The 19,262-nt window shown below is 35.4% G+C and overlaps 1 protein-coding gene across 1 annotated transcript in view; it reads left to right on the forward strand.

Moving 5' to 3' along the window:
- Window positions 1-13,598, forward strand: part of BMT2 (base methyltransferase of 25S rRNA 2 homolog) — a 112,680-nt gene extending 99,082 nt beyond the window's left edge. The window contains exons 4-5 of the mRNA XM_010374626.2: window positions 3,229-3,343; window positions 10,395-13,598. Coding sequence (XP_010372928.1) covers window positions 3,229-3,343; window positions 10,395-11,024 — 745 coding nt within the window. The 3' untranslated portion in view covers window positions 11,025-13,598. The remainder of the gene's footprint in view (window positions 1-3,228; window positions 3,344-10,394) is intronic.
- Window positions 13,599-19,262: the final 5,664 nt, after the last annotated feature.

Here is a 19,262-nt window from a genome sequence, read left to right on the forward strand (position 1 = left end):
CAACCTAAGTGCCCCACAACAGTAGACTGGATAAAGAAAACGTGGTACATATACACCATAGAATACCATGCAGCCATAAAAAAAGAATGGAATCATGTCCTTTGTAGCAACATGGATGGAGCTGGAGGTCATTATCCTAAGCAGATTCAGGAACAGAAAACCACATACCTCACATTCTCACTTATTACTGGGAGCTAAGTGATGAGAACACGTGGACCCAAAGATGGAAACAACATACACTGGGGATTACTTAAGGGTGGAGACAGAGAAGGGAAGAGGATAAAAAACCTACCCATTGGGAACTACCTTTATTACCTGGGTGACAAAATAATCAGTACACCAAACTCCCTGTACACCAAACTCCTGAGACACGTAGTTTACCTATGTAACCTGTACATGTACCCCTGGACCTAAAAATTTATAAAAAAGGAACTTCAACTTTATCAAGGGTAGTATATAAAACCTATACCAGTTATTAATGGTGAAACACTGGAATATTCCTTCTGATCTAGGATTAATAGCATCCATCCACTTGCCCACTTCTATCTACCAACATATTGGAAGTTTTGGGCAGAGTGGTAAGGGGGAAAAAAATGGATGGGTAGGTGGGTGAAACACAAATGTCATTTTTCACAGTTTAGGAACTTAGGTACCTAGAGTACACAAAATAATATACAGATAAGCAATCGAGATAAATTTAGTAAAGCTGCTGGATCTAAAAAAGATATGCATAGTAGCCACCGCTCCTTCACAGAGAATACATGCCAACACCCCCCATGGAGGCCTAAAACCACAGATATTACTGAATCCTATATACACACTATGTTTTTATATATACATAGCCATGATAAAGTTTAATTTATAAGTTAGGCACAATAAGAATAACAATAAAATAGAACAATTATAACAAAATACTATAAAAATTATGTGAGTATGTTATCTCAAAGTATCTTACTGTACTTCACTTACCCTTATGATGTGAGATGATAAAATGCCTATACAATGAGATGAAGTTAGGTGAATGACATAGGCATTGTGACATAGCATTAGGCTACTGTTGACCTTCTGACCATATATCAGGAGGAGGAGGATCATCTGCTTTCAGTAATCCTAAATCATGAAGCCATGCCTATGTCCATTGTTAGATATCAGGATCATAAGATATCCTGTTAATGGCTAATGTAAAAAGTGTGGATACTTTGGACAAATGGATATGATTCATGTCCTGGGTCTGACGGTGTGAGATTTTACCATGCTACTCAGAATGTCACGCAATTTAAATCTTATGAATTGGCTTATTTCTGGAATTTTCTGTTGAATATTTTCAGACCATGGTTAACTACGGGTAACTGAAACCACAAAAGGTAAAACAGCAGATAAGGGGGGACTGTTGTATCCAAGTCAATTGCATCTGTGTAACCAACAATAAAAAATGAAATTAAAAAAAAAAAGTGAAGTGTTCCATGGGAAAAAAGATAATAAAAGCATCAAAAACTAGGAAATACCAAGGAATATAACTCCAACAAAAGATAGGGAACTTTTTAGAGAAAATGATCAAAACTATTGACAGTTTTTTTAAGTAAATGGATAACTATTCATGTTCATGGATTTGAAGATTGAATATTGTAAAGATGTTAATTCTCCTTAAGTGATCTTTAGACTTAATGCCATACTAATAAAAGTCTTAAGTATATACTATACAGCAGTAAAAGTGAATTATAGAAGCACAAACAACTCAAAAATATAACATCAAATGAAAGCAGCAAATCACAAAACGTAGTGTAAAACTAAACTCTGTAGACATAGGTACTTAAGTCTCTAGTACTCAGTCATAGGTACTTAAGACTTTAAAGGAAATTAAGGGAATAAATAATGATAAGTGACTAAAATAACGAATAGTGACTACCTAAAATAAGGATAGTGACTACCATTTTGGAAGGGTGTGGGGGATGTCATCAGGGAAGATCATGTTTCCAGGGTGCAGGCGTTATGTCTTGACCTGAGTGGTAATTACGTGGTCACTCACTGAGTGACTATTCTTTAAACTGTGTATATTTTATGCAAATAAAAAAATAAGGAGCTAAGCCAAATAATTTGAAATAGACTAAGTATATTACTGAGAATTGATCAGTTATTAAGCTCATCCATGATATGATTAAGTTATTGGTGATTGTTCCATAATGTTGAAGTAACTTGAATGGTTTAGGTTACTTCATTGAGATAGAAAATTCAATTTATAAGAAGTATATATTTTTTAAGACTCTCAGAAATGTTTTGCTACTCAGTTTACTAGAATTTATACTACAGAATTAGCATGTACCAAATTCTGCTTTTACTATACTTGGGAAAACCATTAGTGGAAGAAATACAAATTTTTTATATAACATAGTAATAGTGAGCAATGATACCTACCACTTTTTAAGCACTTACCATGTAGTAGGCATAGGGTCAAGTATGAAATGTATTATCTTATTAATTCTGGAAAAAAGTCTAAGGGTGAGTACCACTATTATCCCCGTATTACATGTTAAGGGTCAGAGTCAGGTTATGATGTTAGCCTTTCTGATTCGAGAACTCCTTAACCATAGCCCAGTAAGGATTAGAATGACTGTCTAGTAGTGTGTATAGTATTACATATTGTTACAGATTCTCATTTGGTTTTTACTCTCACTCTATCATGAGGGTAGAGTAGAGTTTTCCAAGAGACTACATAGCATGTGATATTGCAACAGCCTGAATGCAAAAGCAGATATTAGAATTCATTCACTTTCAATTAAGCCAGACATTAGAGACTTGAAAAAATATATTTTTTTAAAATGGGGGGTGGGTGGTGGGGCCTGGCCCGTGCCTCTAATCCCAGTACTTTGGGAAGCTGAGGCTGGAGGATCACTTGAGCTCAGGAGTTCAAGACCAGCCTGGGCAGCATAGCAAGACCTTGTCTCAATTTTTAAAAAATTAAACAAGTAAATATATATAAAACAAGGCTGTACTTTTTTACTGTCCTTTTTAAGTCTAATAAATGAATATATTTTAAGACTTGTTCATCTTAACTTCAAATATGATCATTATTAATAGATAAAACTCACAGAAATGAAAGTTCACTGGGGGCCTCAGTAATTTTTAAATGTGTAAAAGGGTCCTGAGACTAACAAGTTAAAAAACCGATAATCTATGTGATTTATTAAATTCTCATGTTTGATTTTGTTCTTATAAAATATGTGTTTTTAGGTTGCTACAAGCCTCAGGAAAAATCAGATTACTTGATGTTGGCAGCTGCTTTAACCCATTTCTGAAGTTTGAAGAATTTCTAACTGTTGGCATAGACATTGTACCTGCTGTAGAGGTATGCATAGTTTTGTTTCAGAGTTCAATATTTTACATGTATATTTACAAAAGAAAAGCACTGTCTTTGCATCCCTAAAATAGCAAATGTATTTCCTGTGTACCCATTAAGAAGAGATTTCTATTCTAAACTAAATATATTTTGTGAAAAATTGAGCATTTAACCAAATTTTGTCTTTATTTTCTTTATCATCTAAATAGCCATAATCTAGAACCATGTTAGAGTAAAATCTTAGCAATTAAGAAACTTCACCTGGGCATGGTGGATCACGCCTGTAATCCCAGCACTTTAGGAGGTCAAGATGGGCGGATTACCTGAGGTCAGGAGTTTGAGACCAGCCTGGCCAATGTGGTGAAACCTAAAAAATAAAAAAATTAACTGGGCATGGTGGCGGGCACCTGTAATCACAGCTACTCAGGAGGCGGAGGCAGGAGAATCGCTTGAACCTGGGAGGCAGAGGTGGCAGTGAGCCTAGATCGCGTCACTGCACTCCAGCCTGGGTGACACAGTGAGACTCCATCTAACAATAAAAAGAAACTTCAGTAGATTACAGAATTCCACATAGCTGTAGTGTTTGGGTTTTGCATTTTGTTGTATTTGGTTTATTATTTTCTTTTAATGCATCTCTTTCTGAAATATATAGTGTTGTAGAGCCATTATGGAATCGTAGAAAGAGGCAAGGGCTTTTGCATCAGCCAGAACTTTATTAAATCCAGCTTGTTTGTACTTGAGTCAATGAAACTACTTAACACTTGGCCTGGTACATTGTAGGAACTCAGTAAATGATAGATTCTATCGTTTCTTTTGAGAACATTTCCTATGGGTCAATTATTATGACACTATCATTTCAATTCAGTGAAGCAGGATCACCTCCTTATCAGCTTGAACTTTTTTTTAAGACGGAGTTTCAATCTTGTTGCCCAGGCTTGAGTGCAGTGGTGTGATCACTCACTGCAACCTATGCCTCCCGGGTTCCAGACATTCTCCTGCCTCAGCCTCCCAAATAGCTGGATTACAGGTATGCACCACCATGCCCAGCTAACTTTGTATTTTTAGTAGAGACAGGGTTTCACCATGTTGGTCAGGCTGGTCTCGAACTCCTGAGCTCAGGTGATCCACCTGCCTCAACCTCCCAAAGTGCTGGGATTGCAGGCATGAACTACTGCACCCAGCCAGCTTGAACATTCTTATACCTTAATCATGTGATGCCAAGAGTTTGTGTTAAAGGCATTTTTTAAAGATAGATGACTCTAAAGTAGGCACATTATATCAGAAAAAGACTTTTTTCCAGAATAACATTAATTCGTTATGTTTACCATTTTACTCTTGATAGAACTGCAGACACAAAAATTTTTTTTAAATGCATTTAAATATTAAATATTTATAAAATGCATTTTAATGTTATTTTTAAAGTATGGATTAGAGTATTAATATATCAGTTATTAGGGATTATTTTCCCCTCTACTGCTGTATTCCCAGTACCTAGAAGAGTGCCTAGTATATTTAATACTTTTTTAAATAAAAGAATAGAATATTTCCAACCTAGTTTTGAACGTCTCCATCACCTTTTTCTAGTCTCTGATCCTCAGTTTTCTCATCTGTATAATGGGGTTAGTAGTGGACCACATTTCATAGGATGTTGTAATGTTTTCTTGGGAAAAAAAAAGTATTTAAAGCACCAAGCATAGTACCTCTTATGTAGTGCCTGCTAAATAAATGTATGTTGTTACTACTGGTAAGTTCCTGCATGAAGATTTAACTTTCTTTAGTTATGTATCATTTTGATGAGCATGATTAAATTGGTATAACACTGAGGAACAAGCAAGTCCTAAAACCATTCCTGTTATTTCTACTTTCGTTTTCTCTATGCTAAAATCACTGTTCTTAGCTTACCACTGCAGAGAATTTCTGTGCCATCAGGCACTAGTTTTAAAGCCCAAGTGCCTTCATGCATAGATTCTCTTCGCTTCCTTCCTCAAGACATACATGAGAGATGTTCTTCAGGGACTGCTGAGACATCATGACCATTTGATCTGATCCTTAAGCTTAATATTAAATCTATCTATGGATAGGGTTATAAACACTGAATTGTATAGTCACCAGAGAAGACAAAAGAACTACTATAAATAACTTAAGTATAGAATCAGAGTTTCACAGTTCAGAATCCTATAATTTTAAAACAGAGTAAAGGGACTTACTCTTCCAGCCAAGATGGGATAACATAGACCAGCTTTATCCTCTTCCACTTGAAGCAACAAAAATGTGGACAAAATATTTGAAATAATTCGACATTGCACATCAGGTAATGAAGGACAGTGATCTCTGAGAGATGGAAAACAAATGAGACAAGCGCTACAGTTACTCTAGGATATTGCCTTGAGAGAGTTTCCAGGATGTAGCACAGCGGGAAACCCTAGCAGAGTTCAGGTGATTCCGTGACTTGTGAAGATGGAGTTGTGAGTCCTCGGAGACCGAGGCAGCTCGTGTTTCTAGAATGGTCTACTGAAAATAAGAAAGCCATAGAAGGAAAACTCCAGAGGCCTGCAAAAGGTCCCCTTTGAATACTCAGCTGAGTACAGATCAGCACACATGTATATGAGAAAACTACATGAGACTGTACTGTCCGAAAGGATTAGAGGTTACAGTGGCCAGCACTCACACAGGGAAGTATTAATATGGTACCTGTTCCCATCAGCCATACTGGAACATTCAAGATTCACAGACATTTAATAGAGTACACAGAGAAGGGTCTTACCTCAGTAATGGAGAATAATTTGCCTTAGACTAAACACTAGTGCTCTAGTCCCATGTAACAAATCTTAAAAGCAAGACCCAGAAAGTTCAGATTGTCTCCAGGTATCTTAACTACATCCCAGAACACAGTTCAGAAATATTTATAGCAATCCATAGTTATGTAGAACCCACCAAGGTAAAATTCACCACGTCTAGCATCCAAAAACAATTGTAGCCATGCAGAGCAGCAAGAAAATAGGACCCACAGTGAGGAGATAAATCAGCCAACAACGACCAACCCTAAACTGACACAGAAACAAGGACATTAAAATAGAGATAATACCCGTTTGGGAAAATTCCTTAAGCTAAACATTTACACAGTTTATATTCTTCCATTATACATGTTATGCTTCAATACAGTGTTATTATTTTAAAAATATCAAAACTGTATAAAAAGCTAAGAAGAAACAGTCTGAAGTACTGTCTCTTCTAGAGACAGTACTACAATGTGTGATGTGAAAATGCATACCGGATAGGATTAATGCATATTAGATGTTGCAGAAGGAAAGGTAAATTGAAGATATAACAATAGCACCTATCCAAAATGAAACAAAATTTTTAAAATAGAAGAGCATCAGTGATACAAATCTAAGCGGCTAAATATAAACATAATTGGAATCCCCCAAAAAGGTGGGGTTAAAAAAATAATGGCCAAAAACTTTCCAATTTGATGAAAGCTTTAAACTCACAAATTCAGAGAAGCCCAACAAACTCCAAACAAAAGAAACATGAAGAAAAATTACACCAAGGAACATCAAATCAAACTTCTAAAACTAGTGATAAAGTCTTAAAAGCTCCCAGAAATTGTAAAGACACCTTAAAGTACTGAAATAAAAAGTCACCTAGAATTTTATACCCAGCCAAAATATCTTTCAAAAATGATGAAATCGATTTTCTTCAGATATCTAAAAGCTGAAATAATTCAATATTAGCAAGCTTGTATTATAAGAAATGTTAAGTTGGAAGTGCTTTAGCCAGGTAGAAATATGGCTCTACACAAAGGTATGAAGAGGTAACTATACAGCTAAAAAGATTTTCTCTTCTTGTTTAAACTCTTTAAAGATAAATAAAAATAGATATTTGTGTGTATATACTAGCAGCAACCAATCAGAAATTTAAATTAAAAACAGTACCATTTACTCTAGCATCAAAAATATGAAATATTTATTTTATATGTGAACATATATAAAATATGTAGCTCATAAATCTGACAAAAGTAGAAAAATCCAAATGCTGCAAACCACAAATTAGGAGAAAGTAAAGATGACCTAGGCTGGGTGCAGTGGCTCACACCTGTAACCCCAGCATTTTGGGAGGCCTAGGTAAGTGGATTGCTGGTGTCCAAAAGGTCGAGACCATCCTGGGCAATGTGGCAAAAACCTGTCTCTACAAAAAAAAAAAAAAAAAATTAGCCAGATGTGGTGGCACTGGCCTGTAGTCTCAGCTACTCAGGAGCCTGAGGTAGGAAGATTGCTCGAGCCCAGAGGGTGGAGGTTGCAGTGAGCTAAGATCACACCACTGCACTCCAGCCTGGGTGACAGAGTGAGACCCTATCTGTATAGAATCAGTGCAGTCCTCACCAAACTCTTGTGGGCTTTTTCGTAGAAATTAAAAAACTTATTCTAAAATTTGTGTGGAAATTGAAAGGACCTAGAATTAATACCTCAAAACAACTTTTAAAAAGGACGGTGTTGGAGAGTAACACTACCTGATTTCAAAATTATAAAGCTACAGTATTCAAGACACTGTGGTATTGATGTTCAAGAATATCAGTGAACTATAATAGATGGTTCACAAATAGGCCCAAACTTAGATACCTGATTTTTGCCCAAGATGGAGAGCATAGTCTTTTCCACAATGGTGTTGAAACAAAGGGGTATCCATATACAAAAGAAGAAACTTCAGACTATACCACACTCCATACAAAAAAAAAAAAATGAACTTGGCCAGGCACGGTGGATCATGCCTGTAATCCCAGCACTTTGGGAGGCCAAGGCGGGCGGATCACAAGGTCAGGAGTTCGAGACCAGCCTGGCCAATATGGTGAAACCCCGTCTCCACTAAAAATACAAAAATTAGCCAGGCGTGGTGGTGTGCGCCTGTAGTCCCAGCTACTCAGGAGTCTGAGGCGGGAGAATCACTTGAACCCAGGAGGCGGAGGTTGCAGTGAGCCAAGATCACACTGCTGCACTCCATCCTGGGCAACAGAGTGAGACTCCATCTGAAAAAAAAAAAAAAAAAAAAAAAAAAAAAAAAAAAAAAAAAAAAAAAAAAAACCTCAAAATGTATTATAGACCTAAATGAAAAAAACAAACTACAAAACTACTAAAGGAAAACATTTTGAAAAAAAGTCTTTATGACCGTGGGATAGGACAAGACTTCTTAGACCTGACTTTGAAAGCAACATCTAAGAAAGAACAAATTGATAAATTAGTCTTCATCAAAATTTAAAACTTCAGCTCTTCAAAGGACACTGTTAAAAGAATGAAAAGATAAGCCACATGAGACTAAGAAAATATTTTCAAGTCATATATCATAAAGGACTTGCATCAAGAATATATAAAGAACTCTCAAAACCCAGATATTTAAAATTTAAAGCAACCCAATTATTTTTAAATGGGCAAAATATTTGAACACTTTAACACAGAAGATATCTGGATGGCAGATAAATCCGGGAAAAGATGATAAACATCACTAACTCATTAGGAAAATGCAGATTAAAACTGCAACACCACTACACACCTATTACAATTACTAAAATGAAATAGACTAGCTATACGAAGAGTTGATAAGGATTTGGAGGAACTGGAACTCACATACTCCTGGTGGGAACGTGAAACTACATAACCACTTTTGAAATCAGTTGGGAGTTATTTAAAAATTAAACTTACTACATCACCTTCTGTATGATCTAGCCACCCAAGATATTTCCCCAAGACAAATTAAAGAATGTTGATTCAAACAATGAATGGGAATACTCACAGCAGCTTGAATTGTAATAACCAAAAACTAGAAACAACCCAGATATCCATAAACAGATGTATATGGATAAGCCAACTGTAGTACATCCTTGATACAATGGGATACCATTCTGCAGTTTAAAAAGGAATAAACTATTAATACCTGCAAGAAAAATCTCAAAATGATTATTTATAGGAAATACAAACTTGACTGTAGTGATAGAAATCACATCAATGATTGCCTGCTGGCAGGGGAAGAGAAGGAAGGGACTATAAAGGGGCATAAGGAAAATTATGGGGTGTTGGATCTGTTCATTAACTCGACCATGCCCATGGTTTCATGAGTGTAAAAATACATCACAACTTACCAGACTTATGCTTTTGTGTCACTTATACATGAGTAAAGCTGCCTTTAAGAAAAAGGGAAGAAGGAAAGCATCTTTTTTTCTGGTACTAGAATGTTACATATCACTTTCCCTCATAAACAGTCCAGATGACTATGTGGCCAGCTTGTATATACACTAACATGAGTGAAGGATTAAGGTATTAGGTCATATCTTTGTCAATAACTATGGGTATATGATAGAGTAATTTTTGTCTAATTTTAAAATTGCTTTCTTCTGGTCCATTTCCATAGTTTTAAGATTTAGCACATTATATAATGTTGTTTATTCCTTTAGTTGTATTGTTTCCCATGGCCATTTGTCTAACTAAATTTAGTTTGTTCCAAACCAGGGATTAACTTTTTAACAAAATAAAAGTAATGTTGAGGGTTACTTTTTAAATGGTTAAAGTTAATGGTTTCAAATAACTTAAGTTTTGTAATCATTCTGCTTGTACAAATTTTATAATGCCTCTTTCATTATCCTCTAGTTTATTTGATTCATCTTTATTTCATGGTATTTCTTGTTCAGAGTTTTTATATTAGTTTGTTTTTGGTAACTGTAAATGTTAAACTGAATGTAAATAGAAGTGTCCTTCCTGTAAACTTCTACCCAAATTAAAATTTATGTAAGTCCTAACCCAAAATACACACATAAATTATTTCCCATTTTAAATTGTTAGGCAAAAATATATATTTAAATGATGATTAGCAAGTCTTTGGACTTAACTACTTTGAGATTTTTGTAAAAGTTGTGGTTGAATAAATCTGTTCAAGTTTAATATTTAAAAGGAAAAATGTATAATCAATGCTGGAATTATTACTATGATATGTGAAATGGTTTGCTGAAAAGTCTATGTATTAAAGTGGAAATAATCTTGAAGTTCTTAATATGCCTTGTTTTCTGTTTCTGCAGAGTGTCTATAAATGTGATTTCCTGAACTTACAGCTTCAGCAACCACTCCAGCTTGCACAGGATGCTATAGATGCTTTTTTGAAGCAGCTGAAAAACCCTATTGATTCTCTTCCTGGAGAACTTTTCCATGTGGTTGTTTTCTCTCTCCTCCTTTCTTATTTTCCATCTCCTTACCAGCGATGGATTTGCTGCAAGAAAGCCCATGAACTGTTAGTGTTAAATGGTTTATTACTTATCATCACACCTGATTCCTCCCATCAGAACCGTCATGCTATGATGATGAAAAGCTGGAAGATTGCTATAGAGTCTCTGGGCTTTAAACGCTTCAAGTACTCAAAATTTTCACATATGCATCTGATGGCATTTAGGAAAATCTCTCTAAAAACCACAAGTGACTTGGTTAGTAGGAACTACCCAGGAATGTTATATATTCCTCAAGATTTCAACAGTATAGAAGATGAGGAGTATTCTAATCCTTCCTGCTATGTTCGATCAGATATAGAAGATGAACAACTAGCATATGGTTTCACAGAACTCCCTGATGCTCCATATGACTCAGATTCTGGAGAAAGTCAAGCCAGCTCTATTCCTTTCTATGAGCTAGAGGACCCCATATTACTTTTAAGTTAATATAGAAGCAAAAGGCCCTTTCAGTCCAGGCTCCTAAACTAATTGCTTACACCAATTGGAAATACTAACATGAACTCAGTACTGAAAACCTGGTTTGCATAAAAGAAATGCAGAGGTTTACAGAGTTTGCTATTTTTTTCTACTTCTCAATTTTAAAATTTATTCTTATATAGAAAGCTTAAAGTTTCATGCAGAGTGACTCATGTCATAGCAGAAACTTCTGTTACTTTAGCATTTAGCACTATCATAGAAAGGTACCTTTTTCACTTTAGTGCTATTGTGGAAACAAGCATAATTTGCTCTATGTTTTCCTTTTCAACTTTTCAGTGTTGACTATAAACCATTGAATGGGAAACTTTAAGATGTAGAAAGCTGTAGATTGCACTTTGATGACTCACAAGTTAAATGTGATACAGAAAAATAGATCGGTTAGTTGTTTTGTGATGCACTTATCTTTTTCTTTTTTCTAACTAAAATTGTGATGTTACAGAAAGTCATTTTATGTTCCTTTATATTTCCTGAACTTTTTGTAATTGGTGATAATTCTTTTTCTTTCTTCCTTCTATTAAAAGCTCATTTGACAGCATCAGACATTGGGGGAGAGATTTCCCCCAAAGTATGTATTCTAATTTCATTAGCCCTATCCATTAAACACCATTGCCAAAGTAGTATTTTCATAACTTTCTTGTTGATTTGGGCCTTGGTGTGAAGTATATTTACCTGAGAGTTCACTTTTACTTTTCTTAAACTTAGGTTTCATTTACAAAATGTTTTATTTAAGCAAAGAACAATGTAATACTCAATAATGACCTAAAACACCTTTTTGAAAGGGTTTGCACTTGGAAGAGTTTATGTTCTGTTGAAACCAACTTTGATAGGGTCCTCACCTTTCTGTGAAGGAGGTGCCGCACTACAAGTTTCAAATTATATGGAAAAACTTAAAATTAACCCTCTGTTGGTGATCTCATAAAATGGTTTTGACCTTTTTGGTATCTTAATTTCTATCTAAACTCTATCAGAAAATTTTCTTTGAATATATCAATTAGTTGGCTGTGGGAATTTTCCCTTTCCACATTAATAAATGCCTTTCTGTGTTTCTGAATCAGAAGCAAATGATTAGGGAAAAATATATGTCCAAACAAGACAAGATTAGTTTAAACAGTTAAGAACATTTAGTCCACATTGTCTTGTCAGCCAGCAATTGTCACGGAAACTATCATTTTTAAGAGTGCCACTGTGTGGATTTTTTTTTTCAAGTGGTTATTACATTAAAATTACCTCATACTGAGGTTTTTGCACTGAAATATCACAGTTTCAGATTTCATGGTTAATGTTGTGCGTATGTTTGTATGTTTTTAAAGGAAACTTGCATTTTCAATAGTTGATCCTAAATTTCATAAACTGCACTTCTTTACTCTGGTAAAGCTGATGTTTTTGTGCTTATTGTGAATTGCCGTAGTACCTTTGAATGTCAAACTTTATTTAGAAATATAAAACTTATCCTTTATGATATAAATGGTTGAGTGTATGTACCCAGTATTTCAAATTAAATTTCACATGCTAAATTAATGAAAGTAACAAGATTGTGATTTTTTAAAGTCAGTTGATTAAATGCAATAAATATTGATTGCTCAAATATGCCACAAGTAACTCAACATTTTTCATTTACTTTCAATAGCATAAGATTGCTTAATATTTAGGATTGACTGTTGTTTCCAGTTAAGCACTACAGGATTATGCCTTGTAGCTTCCCCAAGAGAAGGGGGAAGAAAAAGCACTGTATTGATAATACAGAACTATTTTGAACAATTTTGGTAGTACCTTTTACCATACTGTTTGCTTTTTGACTTGGGTAAATATCTTAAGAGAAAAGAAAACAATACACCAAATGAAAATGCTTTGAAAGTAAATGAAAACAGCACTTTTGAAAGGCTGGTGTAGTATGACCCTGGAGTCAGCCTTTGTGTTATAGCTAAAATGTTGGTGCTATAAATTCTGATTGTTTACAGATGTTGATTCTGCTTATGCTCCAAAGTGTGCATGATGTATTTTATGTAGTACTCTGAGGAAGTCTCCTTATAAAACCTACTACCACTTAGTATAAATTTGTTTGAATTTATATCATTTGTTACTGTAAATTCAGCTTATTCAAATTAGGTTGGCACAGATTTAAACTGATACACATTCCACCAAAGCCAATTCAGTGTATAAGTATTGAAGTATAAGCAGTCATTGCAGCTTGATGCCAGATCATGTATGTAATAACAAGTGGAAGTTAATAGGGCCTTCTGATACTGTATGGGTACTCCTAAGAATTATTTCATTTTGGATATAAAGAAGTTATAAGGCCTCCTATCACATTCACAGCAGGTTCTTCAAAATAATTTGGTTGTTTCAAAAACAAATGGTAATCATTTGGTTGGATTCTTCAGGATCATGACTAGATCATGTGGTTTTACCATAGTTGCCAAGTGGTGGGAGGTAGCATACCTGAAAATGTACGTGTGTGTTTGTTGTATTTTTTCACATTTTGTGAACAAAGCACATTTATTAAAAATTTTAAATTTTCTAGTATTCTTTGTCTGTTACTTGTAAACCGAAAGTTCTGTGGTCTTTGATGTATCTCACTAAGTGATTTTGGCATTGGGAAGCAATTTAGAACTTGAGTGACTTGTACAATTTTCCAACTGGGTTTTGTTTTTGTTAAATCCCTTAATGTCATAAATTTATTTACTGAGATCCAGAGAACTCAAGTGACTTCCCATTGTCATGTTTTGTCATGTTTATGACAGAAGCAGGGCAACAGCATAAATTCTACTTCATTATGTGTCAACCATATCATATTCTTTTTTTTGAAAGTAAACTACATAATAATTTATCAGTTATTTCAGGGCAGCAGATGTCTTTCTCGTAATATGAAAGGTTTTTTGTTGTTGTTGTTTATTAAACAAATGTTTGAATTCTGCCATGTGCTATATGCTGGAAAAGCAGCAAGGATTGGAGTGATCATTGTCCCCTGCCCTCATGGAGCTTATGACCTAAGAGTGAAGACAAGCATGCTACGTGTACTTAATATCTGTATCCAAGAATGATTACCTGCTGATCCTATAGTTTTGCCCCTGCTTAAAATCCTTAATTCACAGAAGTAGAACAGGAAATAAGAAAAGCTTTAAACACAAAACTAGCAAATTACATATTGTGGATAAGAGATGTATTGTTCATTCCTCTAGAAAAGTATAACCTAAATATAAATTCTGATGTAAAAGCAGAAAAAAAAAATGGATTCAAGCTTTTTGTTCCATTTTCCCACACTTTCTGAGCACCATGCAGCAATGCTATTCCTCTGCAAGAGTCCACACACTAGGTCAGCAGAAATGTAAATCAAAGATTTGGTTCCTTCTTGGTTTTGTGAATTGCTTGTTAGATGGTAACAAAGGTAGAGAACATTCTGTGTTACAAAAAAAAAAAAAAAAAACCATAATACAAACATTTACTACAAGGAATGTCTGTATTATAATAACTATTCTTCAAAAAAATGAATTGCAATAACCATGATAGTATGATAGTTCATGTTAAAGTCATATCCATGAGCTACTGTGAATGCAAAGCTCCCCAAGTATATTAGTGGTGGCATATATATATATACTATATATACACACACACACACACACACACACACACACACACACTACAAAATCCAACGAACAAGCAAGGCTACAATAACAATTTTAAAGATCTCTAAGTGCATAAAAGGAGAGATATGCTGGTTTTTCTAAACGTTTTTCTCTGATGACAGAAATGCAAATCTCAACAATTGGAAAACCTTTTAAATTTACCTTAAACTTTGGTTTGTATGCTTTTTTCTAAATTTGTTTCAGAATCTCAGTAGTTTTCTGGCCAGGTGCAGTGGCTCACGCCTGTGATCCCAGCAGTTTGGGAGGCCGAGGTGGGTGGATTGCTTGAGGTCAAGAGTTCAAGACCAGGCTAGCTAACATGATGAAACTCCATGTCTACTAAAAATATAAAACTTAGCCAGGCATGGCGTGACTGTAATCCCAGCTACTCAGGAGGCTGAGGCACAAGAATCACTTAAACCTGGAAGGCGGAGGTTGCAGTGAGCTGAGATCACGCCACTGCACTCCAGCCTGGGTGACAGTGAGGCTCGGTCTCAAAAGAAAATAACCATCTCAGTAGTTTTTAAATTAGTATGCATCTATTTTTTTATGAGAATCTTGTTACATATGGCACTATTGAGTATGAACTTTTAGTAAATATAAGTTAAGCAGTTCAATTTATTTTGAATTTTATTTTCAACCATAACACCTTTGCTAAGTTATGAGAAAGCTAGTCTGCTTTTTGTGATAGTATAAAATATTTACTGTCAATGCTTGTTTTTAGTAATCAAAAATGATAGCTAAAACTATTTTGCATCATAAATCTTTAAGTTTGGGCCCATCAGTAGTATCAAAGATGGTACTTCTTTCTATGTTTTTTAAGTTAAAGGAAAACTACAAAAAATTAGACCATAGGCATTGACTACAGAATTGTTTCTTGAATTTGTCATTAATAATTTGAAAGCTGTAAAACAAATCTATTGTTGGATTGGAATGCCTATGTAAATCATAAAAATGGTAGGGAGCATTACCCCCAACAAAATGAAACAGTAAGTATTTTCTAGATCCAGCCCTGTTTGCAACTCTTTAGGGAGAAAATGTAAGAAAATATACTTGCATCCTTTTACTGCATATATCCAAGTAAATTATTCAGTAGTGTCCTGATGACAGTATTTCTTCCGTAGCTCTTTGAACTGGTATGGGAAATCAGCTACTGAGAAGAATATGTTTTGTGGTCACAGATACTTTATATGAAGCTATAATAGAATCCACATTTAAGTTGTTTACATTTACATTCATCCCTAGACCTACAAATCCTTTTTGCAGTTAGCTAATCCACTCTAGCTAAATCCGTTGTCTTCTACAAGGAGAAAGAATATGAACATGACCATGGCCAGTATTAATTTCCTTCTCCCTTAAACTCCTGTTCTATAATGCATCTCTGGATAAAAGAGTTTTTGCATTGACAGGCTAAAACATGAAAGAATAATGAAGTCAGGGAAAAAAATGGTGTCCAAATTGCCACAGATATTTCTAATAGAAATCCAAGAAATAACATGTTTCCTAAAGCTGGGCATGGATGAAACATTCCTTGGAAATAAATGGGTGATTACTGGAAAAAGGAAAAATCTTTGAGACTGTCTGCAAGAAGAAAGATGCTTAAGACAGAAAGAGGGCCTAACAGCTTAACTAACTGTATAACGAGCTTTATATTCTCTGGCCTCTCTGAATCATTACCACAGATTAAAGTACTGGAGTACAGTGTGATGGAAGTAGAACAGGGACCTGAGAATTTGAAAGTAAGAAAACATATTTTGATAGGAAAGTGGAATGGTCTGAAGCTTGTAACCAGAAAAGGTGAGGACAGGTGGGGGAAGGGGAGGGCAGAGGGGAAGACCCTGTGGGCCTAGGGAATGCTGCCAATTGGAATGAAGAGATACAGAATGGGAGTCAGGATGTCACAAATCATCCCTTTAGTCTTTGGGTTAAACTAAACTGAACTGCTAATACCAATTCTATAACTGAGAAAGTTCCAATGAATTATTTATAATAAAATGAACAGGCTGGGTGTAGTAGCTCACACCTGTAATCCCAGCACTTTGAGAGTCCAAGGTAGGTGGATCGCTTGAGCCCAAGAGTTCAAGACCGGCCTGGCAATATAGTGAGACCTCATCTCCACACAAAAATTTAAAAAATCAGCCAGGTGCAGTGGCGCACACTTGTAGTCCTCACTACTCGGGAGACTGAGGCACAAAGATCACCTGAGCCTGGGAGGCAGAGGTTGCAGTGAGCCAAGATTAGGCCAATGCACTCCAGCCTGGGCAACAGACTTAAGAGCTTGTCTGAGAAAAAAAGACAAACATTTTCCTCCCTAAAATTTATCAAATGGAAAGAAGCAACATTTTAACATCACGCTGTAGAAGACACTAAGTAAATATAGGTTAATAGTAATACTTCTGTGAGATACTTATGTAATACACATTCCCACAGAATGTGAAGCACGAAATTCAAAAGAAAGCAAGCACAGGTCTTGTGACAAATCACTTTATATAGAGTGTTACCTAAGACATTATGTACTTGGAGTTGTCTTGAGTAATAATGAATTTTCACTGATCTAGTAGGCCTTGTGGTTCCTTTTTTATAACTATGAGGACTATTTGTGGGAATAACTAGCTCAAGTTAGGGGTCATTTGTGGCAATAACATAGTTAACTAGTCTACAGCATTCAATCAATATTGATTCACTAATTGAGAATTTCTGTGCTATGGCGCTGGATTAGGTACTATAAGGAGCAGATGTCTGCTCTGCTCTTCAGGGGCTGACAATGGGAACTTAAATACACTAGCATTAATACAAGGCAAAAAATAAAAACAAACATTACAGAAAACATTCTTGCACTGCAGCATCTGGTGGTACATATAAAATGAAACCTGTTCACTTTTATGACAACTGTTCATAACCCATCTAGAGGCAATTTACTTTAATATGGATACCCCTTATCATAAAGGGGCCAAATGTAAATGATGCGGCCCCTCCCTACCTCTCCAACTTCCCACCATTCTCTCCTTGACCTTCTGTGGGGGAAACACACACACACATCATGTGCCCACCTTTGCACTAGCTAGTCCCTCTGCCTAGAATTTCTTCCTCCTCTATTTTATTTCCATGGCTAGTTCATTTTTGTTATTGAAATCTCTGCTTAAATGCCACATCCTCTGGGACACTGTCCTAGTTCACATAATCGAAAATAGTCTCTTCACAATACCATAAAGTCTCTGTGTAGCTCTAATTATCTGAAGTTTATCTTTGTCCATGTTCATCTGTGTATATGGGCAAAGCCCCTTTCTATCCTGTATCTTCAGCCTAAATAAGTACCTTGCATAAAGAAGGTGATTGAATACAACTTTCCAAATGGTTAATTTTACCTTCCAAAATGCAACTGTGATGATACAGGGCCACTGCTGATGCTTAGTTTATGAATCTTTTGGGGTGGTCTGGTCCTGTTTATATTAATTAATGTGTTCTCATAATTAAGATATAGCTCAATTTATACTTCAGGAAAGTCTAAATTGGTTTGTATAAACTGAAGCTTAGATCAATCCTAAGTAACCTGGAGCCATATAATTTCTCTTCTGTGTATTCCCACACATTCATTAAAATGAATTATATCTAAACCTAAAATGCTACTTTCTTACTATGTTCATCAGTACTCTCTCTTCAATGGCCAGCTCCCTCTCCTTGCTAGTAAAAGAATTTAAGTTTGTAAACCATCATTAGCTTTTACATCTTTAAAAGGAGTATTTACCTAAATGATCTCTTCAACCCCACAAGAGTAGTGGTACTCCAGAAGTTTCTTTATTCATATAAGGGATACATGATTTGTATACTTTCCACTGGCTTTTGTATCCAGAAAGATTTCCATCACTAACCCTATGAAAACTTATTGGGCAAAGTTCTTCTCAAGACCTGTTTGTTAATCCACAAAATTCACTTTGCAAGGTTATTGATAGGTTTAAAAATGATGTCTGTAAAGCAGATAACAATCTTGTCACATAGTAGGGATATGACATATAGTGACTATTATTTATTTTGGCAAAGTGCCTTTAATAGCCCCATTCCTTCTCTTCATTCAGTCTTGCCTGCTCTGCACACATTCACTATTTCATCTCCACCATGAACACCCAATTTGAAGTCTGATATCAACTCCTTAGAATCATATTGAGCAAGATAATCAGTGTTTTCTTATCTTCAATTTTTCTTCCCTATGAATTCCCAGAAAATGATGTAAGATACACACTTCACTACAACCTACCCTACAAGATTTCAATGGAAACTACAAAACAAGTCACAACACAAGATTGTCTTGTCTTTTTATCTATGAATTCACAAAGACGGGGGACCACTTATTCATTGTGTTTGAATCAACTATTAAGCCTGAGAGAGGGTTCCATAAATATCAAGCGTGGCTGTGTTACGCCACTCTTGCATTGCTATACTCAAGACTGGGTAATTTATAAGAAAGAGCTTTAATTGGCTCATGCTTCTGCAGGCTGTACAGGAAGCATAGTGCTGGCATCTGCTTCTGGAGAGGCCTCAGGAAGCTTTTACTTGTGGCAGAAGGCAA

Source organism: Rhinopithecus roxellana, chromosome 6 (assembly GCF_007565055.1).
Source record: "Rhinopithecus roxellana isolate Shanxi Qingling chromosome 6, ASM756505v1, whole genome shotgun sequence".
Lineage (NCBI taxonomy): Eukaryota > Metazoa > Chordata > Mammalia > Primates > Cercopithecidae > Rhinopithecus > Rhinopithecus roxellana.